The sequence below is a fragment of the Carassius auratus genome, chromosome 11 (genome assembly GCF_003368295.1).
Source record: "Carassius auratus strain Wakin chromosome 11, ASM336829v1, whole genome shotgun sequence".
Taxonomy (NCBI): domain Eukaryota; kingdom Metazoa; phylum Chordata; class Actinopteri; order Cypriniformes; family Cyprinidae; genus Carassius; species Carassius auratus.
This window is the reverse complement of record NC_039253.1, coordinates 4,006,249-4,027,188: the sequence shown is the minus strand read 5'-3', so window position 1 is coordinate 4,027,188 and position 20,940 is coordinate 4,006,249. Positions and strand designations below refer to the sequence as shown.

The following is a 20,940-nucleotide window of genomic DNA, read 5'->3' as shown; positions in this document are numbered from 1 at the left end:
TTAAATGAGCCTTGGCCCAGAGAAAACTACTGCGCTTTTGGATATGGCTTCATTTTTACCTATAGAGTTTTATCTGGCAACATTGAATGGCACGGTGGATTGTGTTCACCGACAATGTTTTCTGGAAGTATTCCTGAGCCCATGTTGTGATTTCCATTACAGTAGCATTCCTGTATGTGATGCAGTGCTGTCTAAGGGCCAGAAGATCACGGGCATCCAGTATGGTTTTCCATCCTTGACCCTTACACACAGAGATTGTTCTAGATTCTCTGAAACTTTGCATGATTTTATGCATTGTAGATGATGATAACTTTAAACTCTTTGCAATTTTTTTCTGAGAAACTCCTTTCTGATATTGCTCCACTATTTCTTTGCCGCAGCATTGGTTGATTTGGTGATCGTCTGCCCATCTTGACTTCTGAGAGTCACTGCCACTCTAAGAGGCTCTTTTTCCACCCAATCATGTTCCCAATCGTCATAATAAGTTGCAAATTTGTCCTCTAGCTGTTCCTTATATGTACATTTAACTTTTCCGGCCTCTTATTACCTGTCCCCACTTTTTGGATATTTTCAGTGGTTTCTGTATATTTGTGATCAGTATTTAGGACACACTACTGCACATGCAAACCCAGCCTCTCACTTCTCCCTTAACCCTCATGTGGTGTTCGGGTCAATTTGACCCGGAGAAGATTTTCTTTTTCCCGAAAATAATAGTTAATGTTATCGCTTTGGACTGAAACTTAGTGACTTTGTTCCCAAAGGGTATAACTACAATTAAAAAAAAATTGGGAAATTTTCTTACTTTTTTGTGGGGGTTTTGTTACCTTGTTACACTTGTGGTGTTCCCGGTCAAAAATGACCGGCCTATAAAAAATAGCTCATAAATCACTCATTATACCATATTTTCACCCAATCTTGGATTCAATCTTTTTGTCAACTTGTTCTCTTTCAATTAGGACTGGTTTTATATTTCTGTTTGCATCTGATTAATCGTGGGCCTCATTTATCTGAGAGTAGGCATCTCATTTTTTGAGTAAAAAACAAATAATTTATGAGTAAATTTGGAAATATGAAAAAAAAATATGAAAAAAATGGCTACTGTTGATCACACTAGTCTACTCCAATGTTTCACCAGGAATTTTGTTTTGAAACTTTTGTTTTGTAAAAAATATGGCACATAGTCACACTTGTGGTGTTCCCGGTCAAAAATGACCGGCCTATAAAAACTAGCTTAGAAATCACTCATTATACCATATTTTCACCCAATCTTGGATTCAATCTTTTTGTCAACTTGTTCTCTTTCAATTAGGACTGGTTTTATATTTCTGTTTGCATCTGATTAATCGTGGGCCTCATTTATCTGAGAGTAGGCATGGTCAAAAATGGTCACAATGGCCGACCATTGAAAGTGAATGGGAGAGACTGAAAATAACAGAAAAATTTAGTTTTCAGGAGCATGTTCATTATATTCATGTACACATATGAGCATATGTGCTTGCAAACATCGAGCCCTTGGACCTGTGCATGTATCGATACATTTATACACACGCTACCCAGACACACACACGTTAAAACACACAAACTCTTTTGAGTATTACACAAGGAAAACCTTCAGGAGGAGGCTGTTCCTAGAAGAGCTGGGGAAATCCATGGTGAGCCCCCTGATATAGAGGCGCCAAAATATACCCAGAGGACTGCCCTCTGCTACATTGGTGAGAGACATACAAACACCAGAACCAGGTCCTTCAGCTGGCACAGGCAAAGGAGAGAAACGAAAGAGATGCACTTTGTGTGCCCCAAAAGATGTGAAAACAGGCACTGTCTGTTTCAAATGCAGAGTGCACATTTGCAAGGCACATACATTATACTGTTGTCAGTCATGTGCATAAGTGACACAAAATGACCAATTGCAAGTTACCTTAAAAATGCTTTTGTTAGTCACTTGCATGAGTTCACACAGAGACCGTCACAGTTTCTTATTTTGGTTAGTTCATAATTTGGAAAACTGAAAGAACAGTGTTTGATTTGTATTCTCTATATGACAGCGTTAATGTGTTTATTTTTTGTATGTCACAATGGTCAGTATTGTCATGGAACAGCACAAGTGTTACTGTGCACCCCTTTTCTGAAAAATTAAAGCATTTCAAAATACAAGCCCTGTGTTTTGTAATCTTCTACATTCACTTTCAATGGCCGGCCATTTTTGACCGGGAACATCACAAGTGTGACTTTGTGCCATTTTGTACAAAATAAAAGCATTTTAAAAAAAATTCCTTGTTAAACATTAAAGTAGGCTAGTGTGATCAACAGATGAAACTTTTTTTCGCCTTTTTCACAATATTGACAAAATTATTAACAAATAATGCTTTTTTCACTCAAAAACTGAGGTGCATAAGCTCGGATAAATGACTCCTAAAATTAAATAGTTTGAAAATTAAATGCAAAACCAGTCCTAATTGAAAGATAACAAGTTGACAAAAAGATTGAATCCAAGATTGGGTGAAAATATGGTATAATGAGTGATTTCTAAGCTATTTTTTATAGGCCGGTCATTTTTGACCGGGAACACCACAAGTGTGACTTTGTGCATTATTTTTTACAAAACAAAAGTTTCAAAACAAAATTCCTGGTGAAACATTAGAGTAGACTAGTGTGATCAACAGTAGCCATTTTTTCATAATTTTTTTTCATATTTCCAAATTTACTCATAAATTATTTGTTTTTTACTCAAAAAATGAGATGCCTACTCTCAGATAAATGAGGCCCACGATTAATCAGATGCAAACAGAAATATAAAACCAGTCCTAATTGAAAGAGAACAAGTTGACAAAAAGATTGAATCCAAGATTGGGTGAAAATATGGTATAATGAGTGATTTATAAGCTTTTTTTTATGGGCCGGTCATTTTTGACCGGGAACACCACAGGTGTTATTGGGTTTTGAACACCACATGAGGGTTAAACTTTTTTGGAATGTGTAGCTCTCATGAAATCCAAACTGAGACAATATTTGGCATAACATTTCAAAATGTCTCACTTTCAAAATGTTGTATTTTATCTATATTCTATTGTGAATAAAATGTAAGTTTATGAGATTTGTTAATTATTACATTCCTTTTTTGGAATCGGGTTTGTAGAAAAAAAATATTGTGATAAAATATAATAAAATATCATTAAAATGTATTTTTAAAGTATCAGATGATTCTGATGCCAATGAGGAACATTCTGAAGAAAATGGGGTGAGTGTAAAGATCTGTGACAGAGACCTTCCAATGCATACAACTACCACCTTATTTATTTATTTATTTAATTCTCTTTTATTTTTTTCACATATTGTATATTTATCTACTTTCTTTCCTCTACAGATGAAACTGTACCACGTGTACTGCACTATTCCTGATGTCGCTGCAAACTCTCATGTGTTATACAGTCTGGCACAAATGCCAAACCGTCCTCTGCCAGTTTAAGTTTTCTATCATTATATTATAATAATTGAATTAACATTAAAAGAGAATTTGGATGTTTCGCTTTCAATCAAACTATTTGTTTTTTCTAATAATCAGAAAAAAAGCAATGCCAGAAAATATCAGATATTATTGGTCTAATGGCTTTTAACTTGATCACTGCTGTGCAATACGCACACACACAAAAACAAACGAACAAAAAAACTAAAACACTTGTTTTGTGAGATTTCCATTGGTTTCACTGTATATTTGTGGTCAGTATTTAGGACAGACTACTGCACATGCAAACCCAGCCTCTCACTTCTCCTTTAAACCAAGAGTATCTCAGTCCAGTGAGAATCTGATTCAAATCTAACATTTTAGCCCCATGGTTTTAGTCATTTTACATCCTTGTATTTGTGCACTGTTGCTTCTTGTCAAACCAAAGATCATCAAACATTATATAATTACTCAAACATTACAAAGAAGCCAAAAAAGGGCTATTAAAAAAAAACAAAAAAAAAAAAACATAGTTTTTACAAAAGCTTTAACATTTTATACCACATTATTTAAAGACCTAGAAAAAAACTAAATAACTAAGATATAGTATTACATATTCACCCTATGTATCACTCCGCTTCATATTTATATTTATATATTTATAAATATTCAGCTCTGTAAAATGGTTCAGTCTTACTGTAAGTGATCTCTGCTGTTTAATATATTTTGTGAAGTTTTACCATGAAATAAGATAGACCCCTTTTTCTGCTTACTTTCAAATTTCAATAAACTGTTAGTGTACATCTTTCTTTAACCATTATACATAAGGCCTATAATGGCATTTTTAACTTACTATACAGTAACAGCACGGTTGAGTTAACCAGTTAACTATGCAATCTGATTTATAACTCTGACTTAAAACTAATGGAAACTAACTGGACAATTAGCGCTGTTTTAAAGCAGCTGAGTTACTAACTTGTTTGCTGTGTGTAGTGTGGACTAGACACTGTTTTATTCTGCAGAGTGCAGACCCACAGCTTGTAAGAATAAAAAGTAAGAATAAAAAGCTAAATGTTGCATGAATTAAAAGCAGAATGCATGACCATTCCACAACATTCCCACTGTGATTATTATTTAGTGTATGTATAATAAAAATAACATAACTGAAATACTGGCACTGACACTGTACAAAAAGGTGACACTTGTAAGAGTAAAAAAATAAGATGAATTTACAATTAAATAAAAATAATACATTTTAAAACTCCATATATAATGGAATTGATCTAAATGTGAACCGATTATGTTGTTGCTGTATTTCCAAACTAGCAGTTGATTTAAAATTCTGATAGCTAGGCCTGGAAATGAGATCATGTATAAATAGTTTAAATTCACCTTGTGATGTTGTCGAAATCTCATTTCAGTTCCAACAGCGACCTCTACTGTTGAAGCTTTGACAACTAAAACTTAATTGAGTTCTGTCGAAAAAGGATCTTGTCAGCATATATTGCTGTTAAAGGATTTAGTGGTTAGACATTTATTTTCCTCATTTCTACTCCTGGTACAACTGCTGTTATAGGAAGCTATTGTTACAAATGATCTTAAATGAATCAGTCCATAATAGCTGAAACCACCAGCAGGGGGATTTTCACTGCAGAAATAAATTCTATAGATGGAGAATGGAGGCCAGAAACAATAGTTTTAAGTTAAAAACCTGGAGTGGTGTGTATTATTGTGATGTTTTTATCAGCTGTTTGTTATATATTTCACATGAAGAAACAAACTCATCTACATTTTGGATAGAGGGAGAGTGAATACATTTTCAGGAAATTTTCATTTTTAAATATTTCTTTAAACTTACTGTAATTTAAAGAGGATCTGATCGTTTTTTACTTGTTTATTTGTTTTTAAATAGTTTATGTATTGTATGAAAGTATTTTCCTTTAGTTTCGTTTTCATATTTTACCACTAGAGGGCGCACATGTTTAATCTTACTGATACCTACACCTTCCCTTCAAGACACTGAGCAATAGGATAGTTTAGGGCAGTGATCCTCAAATCTGGCTAGCGAGATCCACTTTCCTGCGAAGTTTAGCTCTAACCCTAATCAAACACGTGAGTTTGCTAATCAGTGTCTTCAGGATCATTAGAAAATCACAGGCAGGTGTGTTTAATTAGAGTCGGAGCTAAACTCTGCAGGAAACTGGATCTCGCGAGCCAGATTTGAGGATCACTGGTTTAGGGCCTGGTTGCATAAAACACCTTAAGTTTTTCCCTTAAGCATATCAGACGGAATCGAGACGGAAACTCGATTATACACCCAAAACTGAAAACTCAGAAAAAATAATTTACTCACCCTTGTGTCAGTTCAAATACATAATACTTGTATTCATTTCCTTAAGGGGGAACCGTGACCTTAAGGGAAAATTACATTTAAGGTGTTTTAAGCAACCGGGCCTAGGTCCTCAAACCAGGATTCAAACTCAAGACGCCCCGCAACGCACAGCACTGTATGTTGGCGAATATAAAGGTTTAAAAGGTAAGATATTTGCAGTAAAATATCCAAAAACCACTTGGCTAGTGTTATATATTTTGTCCAGCTGTTTACTAACAATATCTCTAATGTTTTTAACTACTTGTAAATCATGAGAAAATTCCCATTCTAAACCGTGATATGGGACAGTGCACTCACCTGTCAATGACGTTGGTTACCCTTTGTTACGGGCTTTACTGATGTAGAAACCACATGACAACAGTCTCGTGGACAAATGCGGAAGTAGCTTCGCGACAAACTATTAAGAGATGCCGATCTCGCTCGTGTTTTATTCGACAGGTGAGTTGTTTTGATTCGTATCTTTACAGAAAACGTAAGCTATTATAAAGATCAACAAGATTTGTAGTATGGGCATAAACGGCAAATGCGGGGCATCACATCTCTAGACCCGCGTGAAGACGCGTCTGATTCATAGCAAAGTCCTTTAAGGCAAGTCATGTCACTCGGCCGCCATCTTGGCAACGCCTAAAATATGATAAAAATCAATGTACAATTTTGATGGCTTTGCCTCGAAATAAGGTTTAAAACGCATTTTCCCCCACAGGTTATACTTTTGCTATGGATGCGCAAGGGTTACTCAACTGTGCGCATATGTCAGTGGAACCAGACGATAGTTTAAAATGTTTCCTGGCTTGTCTGTTAAAAGCAGATGATTGGCTTTCCAGCGGGAGGGGCGGGACATGTGCATACAAACCGCCATCTTTGCTGTTACAGGTTTTCCTAGTTGTATTGAGGATTGAGGAAGTGACATATCTCTTATAAATTGTCTCTGTCCATAGTCTGATCGCATCTTTGCATTGACTTTGTATGTAATTTACTCGCGCAAATCGTTGAACTCGTGTTAAATCCATGATTTATCTTTCCATCTGATTTATGGCCGTCAGTGGTTGGGTAGAAGACAACACATCCCATCATTCCACATTCCTTCTTGGAGTCATCAAACCACGTGATTGATATTGTTTTGATAGCGTGCCCTCTCGTGGCAGGTCCTACAACCTGTACCTTTAATAAGAGCATTTCTCAAGGTATTAACGAACGGGTCCGCAAACTTCGGCTATGTGTCTTGCGTCATCACCCTGGAACTTGATTACTTTCTATGATTGAACAGGCTTAAAAAAAACAATTAGTTCAGGGATCGAACATCACTATAGTGATTTATATATGTGTCAGAGCCTTTCGACCGTGGAATTGCTGTTCTGTTCTGGTGCAATGATGAGTGGTTTCTTTTTCACATATACTGATATGACATTATAATGTCAATATGCACTGTGGCCTAGGAAATTAGCCAGGTACACGTGTTAGCCAGGTAAAATTACATGTGAACCACTCATCTTGCCAGCTCAGCCAGGAACACACTACGACTGTAAGACTGATTATGAATAAAATTTGATACTTACAAGACCACCCAAACACATCAGGGCCAGCCTACATTCAGTCTGTGTTTACAGTCAGCATTTAAAATCATAAGTGTATTCAGTTCAGTCTTACAGTGTTTAGTTGTTAAGTGTGTCCTTAGCTTAAGGTTGCATATCAGTATTTATGATTTGTTAAACTTCCCAAATCAGATCATTACTACACTACATTACTAACTCTGGATCATATTTCAGTAACAATACAAGCATGTTTTGTTGAAGCATGGATTCATGATTTGTTTCATATGTTAACTAATAGTTATATTCATGTGTAGGGATGTTAGCAACTGATTGCAATGACTATTGTTCTCTGTGTTTCAGGATGTCAAGTCTTTCAAAGGGGACAAAAATATAAAGTTAAGAACAGAGTGTATCTGCTAAATTGAAATGTTTGTCAAATGTCAACACCAAACTCAAAATAAACTAAGAATCTGAATTGTAGAAATATTTTGAAGGAAATAAAAGATGAAATTCTACATGTTTGTGATATTACTGACAAATATCAGATAACTTTTAGATCACAGTTAACACCATGTGTCAGGGATTTAGATTTTTGGGCAGCTGTGTTTTTCTTTTTTGTGTGTCTGTGCTTGTCTGTTTGTGAGTTGGTGTATCCATGTATGGCGTGGCTTTGCACTCAACTCTGTGGCTGATTGCTGAATGTGAATCACCTGCTGTCAATCAACTCATCTTCCTCCAGTATTTAAACTCTGGGTCTTCAATCATTTTCTGCCAGATCTCTCAGTCTGCTGATGTGGTTTTGTGTTAAAGCCTCCCAATGTCTTTGGACCAGTTTTTGGGTGATATGTTTTGTTGGATAATTATGTTTCTCCTGTGCTTTAGCTATACCTCATTCCACCTGCATTCACCCTGCATTCTGCCTCTTGTGCCCGTTCAACAAACTCTTCTCTCTTCTCTGCCAACATATCTCTTGCCTGTTTGGTTTCCAGATCACTTCATCCAACAATCTTCAGCAGCAAAGGAGAGATTAATTGTGCTGCTTGACTCTTGGCAACAAATTAATTTTATTTGCATTATTTTTAGTCTGTGTTCTGACTTTGGGTCCAAAGCTGTGTTTGGCTATGACAGAATGAGTTCAACATAATAATTATGACAGTGGTTTCACAATGATATGGTGAGATCACATTATGAACAAATAGTTGAGTGTGCAGCAACCTCACGTTGTGACCACAGGATGAGCACACATTGAGCGTGCAGTGACCTCACCTTGTGACCACAGTGTGAGCACACATTGAGGGGGCAGTGACCTCACCTTGTGAGCACACATTGAGCGTGCAGTGACCTCACCTTGTGACCACAGTGTGAGCACACATTGAGCGTGCAGTGACCTCATGTTGTGACCACAGTATGAGCACACATTGAGCGTGCAGTGACCTCACCTTGTGACCACAGTATGAGCACACATTGAGCGTGCAGTGACCTCATGTTGTGACCACAGTATGAGCACACATTGAGCGTGCAGTGACCTCACCTTGTGACCACAGTGTGAGCACACATTGAGCGTGCAGTGACCTCACCTTGTGACCACAGTGTGAGCACACATTGAGTGTGCAGTGACCTCACGTTGTGACCACAGTATGAGAACACATTGAGGGTGCAGTGACCTCACCTTGTGACCACAGTATGAGCACACATTGAGCGTGCAGTGACCTCATGTTGTGACCACAGTATGAGCACACATTGAGCGTGCAGTGACCTCACCTTGTGACCACAGTGTGAGCACACATTGAGGGTGCAGTGACCTCACCTTGTGAGCACACATTGAGCGTGCAGTGACCACAGTGTGAGCACACATTGAGCGTGCAGTGACCTCATGTTGTGACCACAGTATGAGCACACATTGAGCGTGCAGTGACCTCACCTTGTGACCACAGTGTGAGCACACATTGAGTGTGCAGTGACCTCACGTTGTGACCACAGTATGAGAACACATTGAGGGTGCAGTGACCTCACCTTGTGACCACAGTATGAGCACACATTGAGCGTGCAGTGACCTCATGTTGTGACCACAGTATGAGCACACATTGAGCGTGCAGTGACCTCACCTTGTGACCACAGTGTGAGCACACATTGAGGGTGCAGTGACCTCACCTTGTGAGCACACATTGAGCGTGCAGTGACCACAGTGTGAGCACACATTGAGCGTGCAGTGACCTCATGTTGTGACCACAGTATGAGCACACATTGAGCGTGCAGTGACCTCACCTTGTGAACACAGTGTGAACACACATTGAGCGTGCAGTGACCTCACCTTGTGACCACAGTGTGAGCACACATTGAACGTGCAGTGACCTCACCTTGTGACCACAGTATGAGCACACATTGAGCGTGCAGTGACCTAATGTTGTGACCACAGTATGAGCACACATAGAGCGTGCAGTGACCTCACCTTGTGACCACAGTGTGAGCACACATTGAGGGTGCAGTGACCTCACCTTGTGAGCACACATTGAGCGTGCAGTGACCTCACCTTGTGACCACAGTGTGAGCACACATTGAGCGTCCAGTGACCTCACCTTGTGACCACAGTGTGAGCACACATTGAGCGTGCAGTGACCTCACCTTGTGACCACAGTATGAGCACACATTGAGCGTGCAGTGACCTCATGTTGTGACCACAGTATGAGCACACATTGAGCGTGCAGTGACCTCACCTTGTGACCACAGTGTGAGCACACATTGAGGGTGCAGTGACCTCACCTTGTGAGCACACATTGAGCGTGCAGTGACCTCACCTTGTGACCACAGTGTGAGCACACATTGAACGTGCAGTGACCTCACCTTGTGACCACAGTATGAGCACACATTGAGCGTCCAGTGACCTCACCTTGTGACCACAGCGTGAGCACACATTGAACGTGCAGTGACCTCACCTTGTGACCACAGTATGAGCACACATTGAGCGTGCAGTGACCTAATGTTGTGACCACAGTATGAGCACACATAGAGCGTGCAGTGACCTCACCTTGTGACCACAGTGTGAGCACACATTGAGGGTGCAGTGACCTCACCTTGTGAGCACACATTGAGCGTGCAGTGACCTCACCTTGTGACCACAGTGTGAGCACACATTGAGCGTCCAGTGACCTCACCTTGTGACCACAGTGTGAGCACACATTGAGCGTGCAGTGACCTCACCTTGTGACCACAGTATGAGCACACATTGAGCGTGCAGTGACCTCATGTTGTGACCACAGTATGAGCACACATTGAGCGTGCAGTGACCTCACCTTGTGACCACAGTGTGAGCACACATTGAGGGTGCAGTGACCTCACCTTGTGAGCACACATTGAGCGTGCAGTGACCTCACCTTGTGACCACAGTGTGAGCACACATTGAACGTGCAGTGACCTCACCTTGTGACCACAGTATGAGCACACATTGAGCGTCCAGTGACCTCACCTTGTGACCACAGCGTGAGCACACATTGAACGTGCAGTGACCTCACCTTGTGACCACAGTATGAGCACACATTGAGCGTGCAGTGACCTCACCTTGTGACCACAGTATGAGCACACATTGAGCGTGCAGTGACCTCACATTGCGAGGACACTGTGTGGTTACACTTTTTGCTCACTGTAACTAACACATTATGACCACACCATGATAATCATGTGAGCTCATGGTGACAGGATAAAACATCCTAGATTAATCCGTTTTGCTCCTATGGTGTGTGGTGTGCCGTGATGTGACAAAGACAGCACACCACACATAAACAAAGTCTCGACTGTGAACACAGGAAATTTAGCAAAATCTTGCGAGACTTTAGAATAAGCATGGTGGACGATATGCAGGAAGAAAATGCAATGATAGTAGATAATGTATAAACATTTGTGCTGTTGCCATAAATCAACAAGCTGATCTTCCATCTCTGCTCTCCACATCAATTTCACTTTATGCTGCGCCATGACTGCTTCAGTCTTCCTATCATCTCACTTTCTGATTGTATATTGTTTAATTTCACATGATAATCTCCAGAGCATGTGTGCGTTTGTCCTCAGGGTTCCCCCCACACATCAGGATATCTTATGATAAATATTACACATGTTGAATATTTACGATTCGCGATCAGTGGCTCCGACATTCTTCCGATCAGGTTCGGACACTCTTAACACTCACACCTCACACCAAATCTGATAAAATAATCTGTAGAACCATCAAGAAAACTGGGACCTAGCTAGGATTGTTGAAAGGCAGAAATCGGCCCCAAATCAGTCCAATTATCTTTTGGTGTGTACCCAGCATTAGAGAGAATCATGCCAAAATAGTAAGCCAGAGAAAAGAAAGATGGAGCTGTACATATCAGTTTATTTCAGGATTTTTTTGCCCCATGTGCACAACAAGTCATTTAGACATTTGCAACAGTACGTTTTTTCACACACAGAGACTGGTTTATGCAGTTGATCCGTTTTGCAGTTCTTTAAACTGTTGTTTTCGCTTGCAAATCAGTGTTCACAGGCTTGCAGTACGTTTGTCCGTATTTTAGCGAAAACAATGTAACAAAAGCGCAGAAAAATGGAAGTCAGAAGAATGCAGATCATATTTATTTTGCTTTAGCATGAAGCTGCAGTTTCACAAAACTTGAATTACACTTATGAGTAACAGTAAAATTCTGCAAATCATTCTTTTCTTATGCTTAAAACTTGATTTACTCCTTTAGAAAGCTTATCTTGAGCATGCAAGTTTAATTTATACTTGCAGTTTTATCTATGCTTTCACAACTCCTACCCTGCATATGCAAATCAATTTGGCATTAAATTACCTTCATAGCAGACCCAAATTCAAATAGGCTACACGCAATAGGCTTAAGCTTGCCTGTAACAGAGACACTGTGACATTGCCGCAAAGCACTGGCAAAAGTAATAACCATATATGTGACAGGGGGAAATAGTAATGAGATATTTTAATTATTCTCTTATAAACTAGTGTTTTCTGAGTCTGTGTCACAAAGATGAAGTTGCCGATCCTGACTCGTCAGTAGTGCATATATAGGCTACGGATTATGATTATAATGAAAGAGTTTTTTGTTTTTGACTGGTTTTATTTTGTTAAGTAGTAATTTAAAGCTTTTTTATAGATATATTTATCACATCTATGAGGCATGTAGACTATTCACTGAGCTTTGGTTCATTTTCATACTCGTGTTAAAGATGAGATGGCAGAAAGCGCATCATGTTTGTTTTCTGTATTTAATAAAACTTTTTATAGCTATAGATTGTATTTTAGGCAAGTCATGATGATTTGAGAAGGCTAAATTGACTAAACATACAGTAGGCACACTGTCTGCCACTGGCCACTTGGTCGTTACTTTAATAAAAAAAACAAACAAACAAAAAAACAAACAAAAAAAAAAAACTATATATTTATATATATTACGGTACATTCGTTTTTTTTAAAAAATTGATTAATTGTTCATTTTTCGTAAAAAAAAAAAAGTATATCCATGAGCTGTAATTGATTAGCTTCTTATCTGATATAAACATAGGGTGAATACTGGTAAAGTGGGACACTTTCTGATAATTTATATTCTGCATACTTTTTTATTATGATCCAAATGTCTTAGCCGCTCATATGATACTATTCTAAATAGCTTAGGAGCTCTACTATACTATAGACAACAAAAAAGAAAGAAATATTAAACACAGGATGGATGACTCTTCCTCAAACACACAATGACCCCAAACCACATTTTTCAAGGCGCTACTGTCAAACTGGGACGCCTTCATTGGAAAACTGGGACACTTAAAACACATTAAGTTGTTATTCAAGTGTAGGCCTTATAAATTAAATACACACTAACAATATAAACAACAACAACAATAACATAAACATCACTTTTTTTAAGAAGGGGTGTAGGTACAGCAAATTCAACCCACCCCCTCTCTCGCCTGCCAACAAAATTTTATATTGGGTTAAATTTATTTCATACAAAAAAAAAAAATAAAAAAATAAAAATAACCTTCATTAACATCTCTTCTTGTAGGAATTAACTGATTGCACACAGGCTTAATTTAATTTTTGTATGGTAGGTTAATCTACACATCAATACAGCCAGTGCAAGTGAACGCCTCCCAGTCTTCAATGAGGCCATTCTCCTCGCTACACGTCTCATGGAATCAGTCCTCGCAAACAATGCACATGATCCCGTCCTCTGTCTTCTTTGGATCATTTGCATCACCAAATTTGGCTTTAGAAATATTGCAAATGTCCTGGCCATCCGAGCTTGTACCCTCCATCTTTCTTGTTTTTTGTTTTTTTTTGGTAGGCTTTGTTTGTTTTTTAAAAAGTGTTAATTGTGTGTGTCTCATGGTGAATGTGTGCGAGCTGGCGTAGTTTAAGTCAGTCTTTGTTGAAATATCTAGCTAATGAACTAAATGTATGAGGGACATATAAAAAGGTAACTCTATTCCTCCATTAGAATGACTTGAATTGCTGTCCCAGTTTGCCAGTAATACCCTGTCCCAATTTAACAATATGCTATTGGCAAACTGGGACAATGTCAAAATCGCATAAAAAAAACCCCCAAGAAGATTAATATGAATGATTTTTCAAAATTCAGATTCACCATTACATCCTATAACAAAATATGTAACAATTACAAATGATCCATGAGTAGTTTTATTTTTATAACCGTAACATTATTTACCTCAGAATGCTATGTCATTTTACTTACCATCACAGTTCACTGCAAGGTTGATAAATATGATGTGCCACACCCCGGAAGTGATGTCATAGCTACATATTTTTTTTTATTTTTATCACATACTTGCTACTGATGAGCTCAGTGTTGATTTTTAGTAAAAGAAACATATCCATGTAAAGATATAAATTATTAAGCTTAACTGTCCCACTTTACCCATTGTCCCACTTTACCAGTATTCACCCTATATCAATCATACATACAGTACGCTATATAAATGTTGATTCTTAGAAATAAATCAAGATTGTAAATAAATAAAAACTGATGTGAACACTGATGCTGAGTTTCACTATAATATTAACATTTTTATTTTAAACCATAATTAATAAGAACTGCCTTAATAATAAGGGACTTAACTAGAACTTCATTGTTGTTTATATCATTTAGTGTTGTTCTAGAAATGCAGAGACACATTCTCTGATCACTTCTGCACCAGAAACATCTCAGCCTATATCTGCAGGTAAGAGAACACAATTCTCAGGAAATGATTTGACAGGAAACTTAAAAGCAACAGATGTCACCATGTGAGCCTAAAGTTAGAAACACAGTTCAGTGACCACCAGTGATGGGAATAACGGCGTTATAAATAACGGCGTTACTAACGGCATTACTTTTTCCAGTAACGAGTAATCTAATTGATTACTCTTCTCATCTTAATAACGCCGTTACCTTTACTGCCAAAAAATGCGGCGCGTTACTATAACTGATGATGAAGCTGTTCTTTTTTTTCATCAGACCAACTAGATCTCTGAGCGAGAGGCAAATACTTTTTTACTGTTCTTCCTTGGTTAGTGGGCAGAGCACGAGACAAGCGCATAAATGCTGACGATTGGCTGAGGTAGAGTAAAATTTCATTGTAAGCCAATCAGAGGTAGAGTTGGGCGGGTGTTCGAAAGCACGCATAGTAGTGATGGGAATTCGGCTCTTTTGACTCAGCTCACTGAAAAGAGCCGGCTCTTTGGCTCACAAACGGCTCTTTAAATGACTTTGACTATAATATTTCAATTTTTATTACATAATTATTTAATTTCTATAGGCTAAATTTGAAAAAAAAAAAAAAATAGAGTCGGCTCTACAGATATGCGAGCCAGCTCCCGAAGTTCAACTAAAAGAGGAGGCTCTTAGAGTCGGCTCATTCGCGAATCGCGAACGACTCATCAAAAGCTCATTCGCGAACGAGTCGATCCATCATCACTAACGCTCATTCGCGAACGACCCATCATCAACGCTCATGAATTACGAACAACCCATCATAACGCATAGTCGGACAGGACAGGACACACAAGGAACAACACAGGCCAGTCAGTCAACGAGAGACAGGTATGGCGACGAGCCCAAATAATCCAAAAGTAGCCTTCTCTAAATAGAAGTATATACATTACTTTTTCCTTCAAGAAATTAAAGAAACAATAAAAGGAAATATCAAAAGTTCCCAAAAATCTATCGTGTTATTTGTGTGACGGACTGAAAATATTACAGTGAAAGATAAAAGTACTGAGTAATAATAGGTAACCCAAAACTATTCTTTTTTTTCTTTTTCTTCAGTTCAAGTATTTAAAAGAGTCTAAAAAGTTATTCTAATGCTACACAGAATTAAGTGTATTCTGATTGAGGCCTGTAGGTGGCGCATTGCACTAGAGTGATGAGGAATGACGTTAGGGTCAAAAGGTCAAAGTCATTAAAAGAAAGCGCCAAAACGCTGCAGACACTAATGTGTGTTCTCTCATCATTTTATACAGGTATGTAAAATGTTTGTATGGATCAATATCGATCAATTGTGACACTTGAGACATTCATAAATGCTTTAAGACTCTGTTTGTTCAGTTTAATTGATTGTGAGTGTTCAAATGATTATTTTATTTGTAATTCCGTCGATGCAATCTCCAGATGAGTAAACAGTCTAAATTCATGAAGCTTATAGATGATGGTATGTGTAAGTAAGAGGTTTAAAACAATTATACAACAACAACTATATTTCAGGTGTAATCTTGATAGATTTTCCAGGTTGAGCTGTATAATGGGTTGTATTGTGTTTACTCACACCATTTTGTTATGTGTAAAAGTGAAATTCAAAATGATGTTTTTCTCTAAAAATATACACTAGTAAGTGTTTAAAAACATATCTACATTAGTGGAGACTGTTAATCATTATTGATTGGTTATTTCATCGGAGTTATTCTGTCTGTTTCATAGAAAGTATTCTGATTTCTCTTTGTTTAGAACTTTAATATATATATAAAATGGATAAAGTGAAACGTTAAAGTGTTGAGTGAAAACGGTGTGATGTTACAAGACAAGACACATGACAAAGTTGTATCCAGATGTTATTAAAGTTGCTCAAAAGTGTAAAATAGAAGAGAAATGGTCAAATGTATTACACTAGCTGACTTAATGGACATACATTTAAATGCTGTGAGTTAAATTGTATGCATGACCTGTTATGAATGAGTTACACTTACCTGTTACCTGAAAAGGTTTTAAAAAAAAGGGCAAAGTCATTAAAAGAAAGCGCCAAAACGCTGCAGACACTAATGTGTGTTCTCTCATCATTTTATACAGTTACTATATCTCATCCTTCTTTGTTGAGACCGGTAACATTTTGGGGGCTCGTCCAACCATTAGGATCTTGGTATCAGCTTCGAGACTGATGACGTGGGAGACCAGTGTGACCCTCTGGATTGAGCTACAAGGAATGCTGTGAGTTTGTTCACCTTGTGAGTGCAAGTCTTCGGGGTTCCAGTCAAGATGGCGTCTTCAGCTCCTCTTCGTGCGTTGCAATGGGATATCCAAAAACAGCTTCATCTGCTGAGTGAAGAACAGCTGTATAGTCTTGCTTCATCACTGGAAGATGAAAGGGGCTTGGAGGTTCCTAAAGTGACGGGTACCAATGAACCTGAACTTTTTGAATTCATCGTGGACTACATGAAAAGCGATCAGCTTAGAACGCTTGAAGATGAAGGTATGTCTCGTTTGCTGATCATCAAAGACAAGATTGATGAACTAAAATCCAGCAAGGGGAGTGAATCAGACATGGACACTGCAAACAATGGTAAAGATGTTAGTGGTGGGTCATCAATGACAGAACAGGTATCTGGGCTGGTTAGATTGACTGATGTTACTGCTTTGTTGCCCCGCAGAGATTTCAAAATGCATGGTGGTGTAATTTCAGATGCTAGTTCAGATATGAGTTACAACAGTGTATGCAAACAAATTGATGAGGGTTTGAAAGAAAAATTCTCTGAATCTGAAATCATACGCACAGTGTTAAGAATGATCAAACCAGGTAACTTTAAAGATATGTTGACCAACAAAGATGATCTCACTGTTGCAGAACTGAAACGGTTCTTAAAGTCGCATATGAGAGAACGAAGTAGCACTGAATTGTTTCAGGAGCTTAGCAATGCTAAGCAGCATGATAAAGAAACTCCACAGCAGTTTGTCTATAGACTAATGGGGTTGAAACAAAAAATTATCTCTGCATCACAACATGGATCAGAGTTTAACTATGACAAACGACTGGTGCAGGGAGTGTTCCTTCATACACTGTATCAGGGGCTAAATGAGAAAAATGGTAATATCAGATCGGACATTAAGCCTCACATCTCTGACTTGACAGTGACTGATGACTTCATCTTAGAGCTGGTTACTAAATCAGCTAATGAGGAAGCAGAGAGACAGAAGCGTCTTAGCACTGTATATAAACACAAACTTCTGACTGTTAGTTCCTCCCAGTCCCAAGAGGATAGTGAGAAAAGCTATGACACATTGCATAAGAGAATGGAAGGAGAAGCTCGAGCAAATCGCACTGCCTTAATGGAACTGACAGCTCAGGTTGCTGCTCTCACTGAAAACCTTGAAAAGATGATGAGACACCCTGCTGCAATTGAAAGCCAAACTGCCACACCATTAATGAATGTTGAAGTTTCAGACAAACCTGTAAGCAAGCGTAGATGTGACGACTGCATCCAGCGAGGAAATCAGGACTGCTGCCATTGCTTCCGCTGCGGCCAGGCAGGACACAGAGCAGTTGGTTGCCTAAAGAAGGGAACGAAGGTGGGAAACGGGAGGCGGTCACTGGTACGGGACAACCAGTGACCACATCATGCTGTCCGTCCCATGTCAAGGTAAACTATGTGCCTACACACCGTTCTGAAAATTTAAGTTGGAAAAATCGTCAGTCACCAAAAAAACAAGCAGCACAACTGATTGGCAGAAAATGTATGCTGTCGTGTTGGTTAAATGGGGTTCTTACTGAAATGCTGTTGGACACAGGGGCTCAAGTAAGCATGGTAGGAAAGACGTGGGTAGAAAAGTTCCTTCCAAATGTGCCTATCAAGCCTATAGAAGACTTATTTTCTGACCATCAGCTTCTAATTACTGCTGCCAATGGCTGTGTGATTCCATTTGTTGGATGGATTGAAGTACTCTTTGAACTCAAAAGTGATGGATCTGGAACCTTTTCCATTCAGGTACCAATGCTAGTAAGCGACTGCTGTAATGACAATCCACTTCTGGGTTTTAATGTCATTGAAGAATTGATCAGAGGAAGCAGTGACCAGCCAAATAGCACTGAAAATCTAACCATTTTGCTGAGTAAAGCTATGAATGTAAGACAGGGCATAGCTAACAATATCGTCAATGATGTTGTGCAATTAGCAGATTCAGAGGAAATGTGGGACAGTTGTGTGGTAAAAGTAGGGAAGACAGGACTCACAGTTAGAAGAGGCGAACTCTGCGAAGTCAAATGCAGAATTAGAGGTGGGCCTGAAGGGGGAGTCATGCCATTCGAACCACTTCCAGAATGGCCAGTCCAAGATGGCCTTGAACTATTTCCGGCTGTGGTTGATGTGCCCAATGGTGCATCTAAAGTAGTGAAGATACCTGTCCTGAATTCCACTCAACATGACATTTACCTCCCTGCAAGGACAGTGTTGGGTAATATCACTCCAGTATCTGAAGTCCTACCCCTCATTCCAAGTGGTGGTGCTAGAAAAGAAAACAACAAGGAGGGAAGGGAGGTTCATGTAAATCAGTTGAGCCAGGTAGATAAGGGAAGTCAGTTACCCGTCAACAAAGCAATTAAGTGGCACCCACCTGTCGATTTGGAACACCTTTCAAAACCAGAGCAGGAGATAGTTAGACGAATGCTTTACGGCGAATCTGATGTCTTTGCTCATGATGATGGAGATATAGGATGCATCCCAAATCTGAAGTTGAAGATTAATTTAAAAGATGACACCCCAGTTCAGAAATGCTACAATTCCATTCCAAAACCCCTATACAAGGAAGTTAAAGAGTATGTACAAAACCTCCTCGACCGTGGCTGGATTAAGAAATCTTCCTCGGCGTACTCCTCACCAGTAGTCTGTGTCCGGAAGAAGGACAGTAGCTTACGGCTATGTGTTGACTTTCGAGAGTTGAACCGGAAGACGATTCCAGATAGACACCCACTACCGAGGATACAAGATTTGCTGGACAGTCTAGGAGGATTCACATGGTTCTCCATTCTTGACCAGGGTAGTGCATATCATCAGGGATTTGTGGATGAGGAGTCAAGGCAGATGACGGCATTTAGCACCCCCTGGGGGCTCTATGAGTGGAAGCGGATCCCTTTTGGATTAACTAATGCTCCAGCAGCCTTCCAGAGGTGTATGGAGAGTGTTCTAGAGGGAATAAGAGATAAATGCTGTTCTCCTTACCTGGATGATGTGCTTTGCTATTCAAAAACCTTTCACGAGCATGTCGAAGACCTGAGGCAAGTGCTCTGCCGAATGCGTGAGTATGGTATCAAACTCCGACCAAAGAAATGTGAACTTTTCAAGACGCAGGTCAGATACCTTGGTCGGATGGTGTCAGGAGAAGGCATTGAGATTGACCCGAAGGATCTTGAGGCTGTATTGCAATTGAAAAAGAAAGAACCAAAAACAGTGGGGGAAGTTAGAACTTTATTAGGGTTTCTAAGTTACTACAGATCCTTCATCCAGGATTTCTCAAGAATAGCGAAGCCACTGTATGAGCTCCTGCAGAACCCCAAGGAAAAGTCGGTTGTGAAAGTAGCAAAGACCAGCCAAAGTAAACAGAAGGTGAGGAATGAGACCAAAGCACAAATGCCATCGAGAACTCCTATTCAGTGGACATCTGAACATCGGGCCATTGTGTCAAAATTCATAGAGATGCTTACCAATCCACCAATTCTGGCATACCCTGATTTTGACTTGCCTTTCGTGCTGCACACCGATGCATCAAATGAGGGTTTAGGTGCTGTACTTTACCAGCGACAAGCCGGTAAACTTCGTGTTATCGGATTTGGCTCAAGAACATTGACTCCAGCAGAGCGCAGTTACCATTTACATTCAGGTAAACTTGAGTTTTTAGCTCTCAAGTGGGCGATCTGTGACAAATTCAGGGATTACTTGTACTATGCCCCAACATTTACAGTGTACACGGACAATAATCCATTGACTTATGTCTTGAGTACCGCCAGATTAAATGCTGTGGGTCATCGCTGGGTCGGTGAATTGTCAGATTTCCATTTCGATATAAAGTACAGACCAGGTAAACAGAATGCAGACGCAGATACACTTTCGCGATATCCAGTAGACATCACAGACCACCTGAGTGATTACACGGAGACTGTGCCATCTGAGGTTGTGTCAGCCCTTTGGCAAGGGAGCAAGGCTGTCATTGAAGAGGAGGTACCGTGGGTGGCTTCACTGACTCTTTACTCAGCAATTGATGGGGAAGAGGAAATGTTGAAAGGGCAGATAGTATCCCCAATAGCCCAAGAGGATATCAGAGCTTCACAACAGGATG

At 39.3% G+C, this 20,940-nt stretch overlaps 1 protein-coding gene across 2 annotated transcripts; it reads left to right on the top strand.

Annotated features, from left to right (window-relative positions):
• The first annotated feature begins 15,676 nt into the window (after positions 1-15,676).
• On the top strand, positions 15,677-19,269 carry LOC113110817 (uncharacterized). Of its 2 annotated transcripts, none has more exons than XM_026275018.1 (2): positions 15,677-15,795; positions 16,616-19,269. In XM_026275018.1, the coding sequence occupies exon 2, from the start codon at positions 16,873-16,875 to the stop codon at positions 18,220-18,222; it is 1,350 nt and encodes a 449-aa protein (XP_026130803.1). In that variant the 5' UTR covers positions 15,677-15,795; positions 16,616-16,872; the 3' UTR covers positions 18,223-19,269. The 2 variants fall into 2 exon arrangements, with proteins under 2 accessions (XP_026130803.1, XP_026130804.1); XM_026275019.1 differs by lacking the exon at positions 15,677-15,795 and adding an exon at positions 15,798-15,866 and having other exon boundaries at positions 16,687-19,269.
• Positions 19,270-20,940: the final 1,671 nt, after the last annotated feature.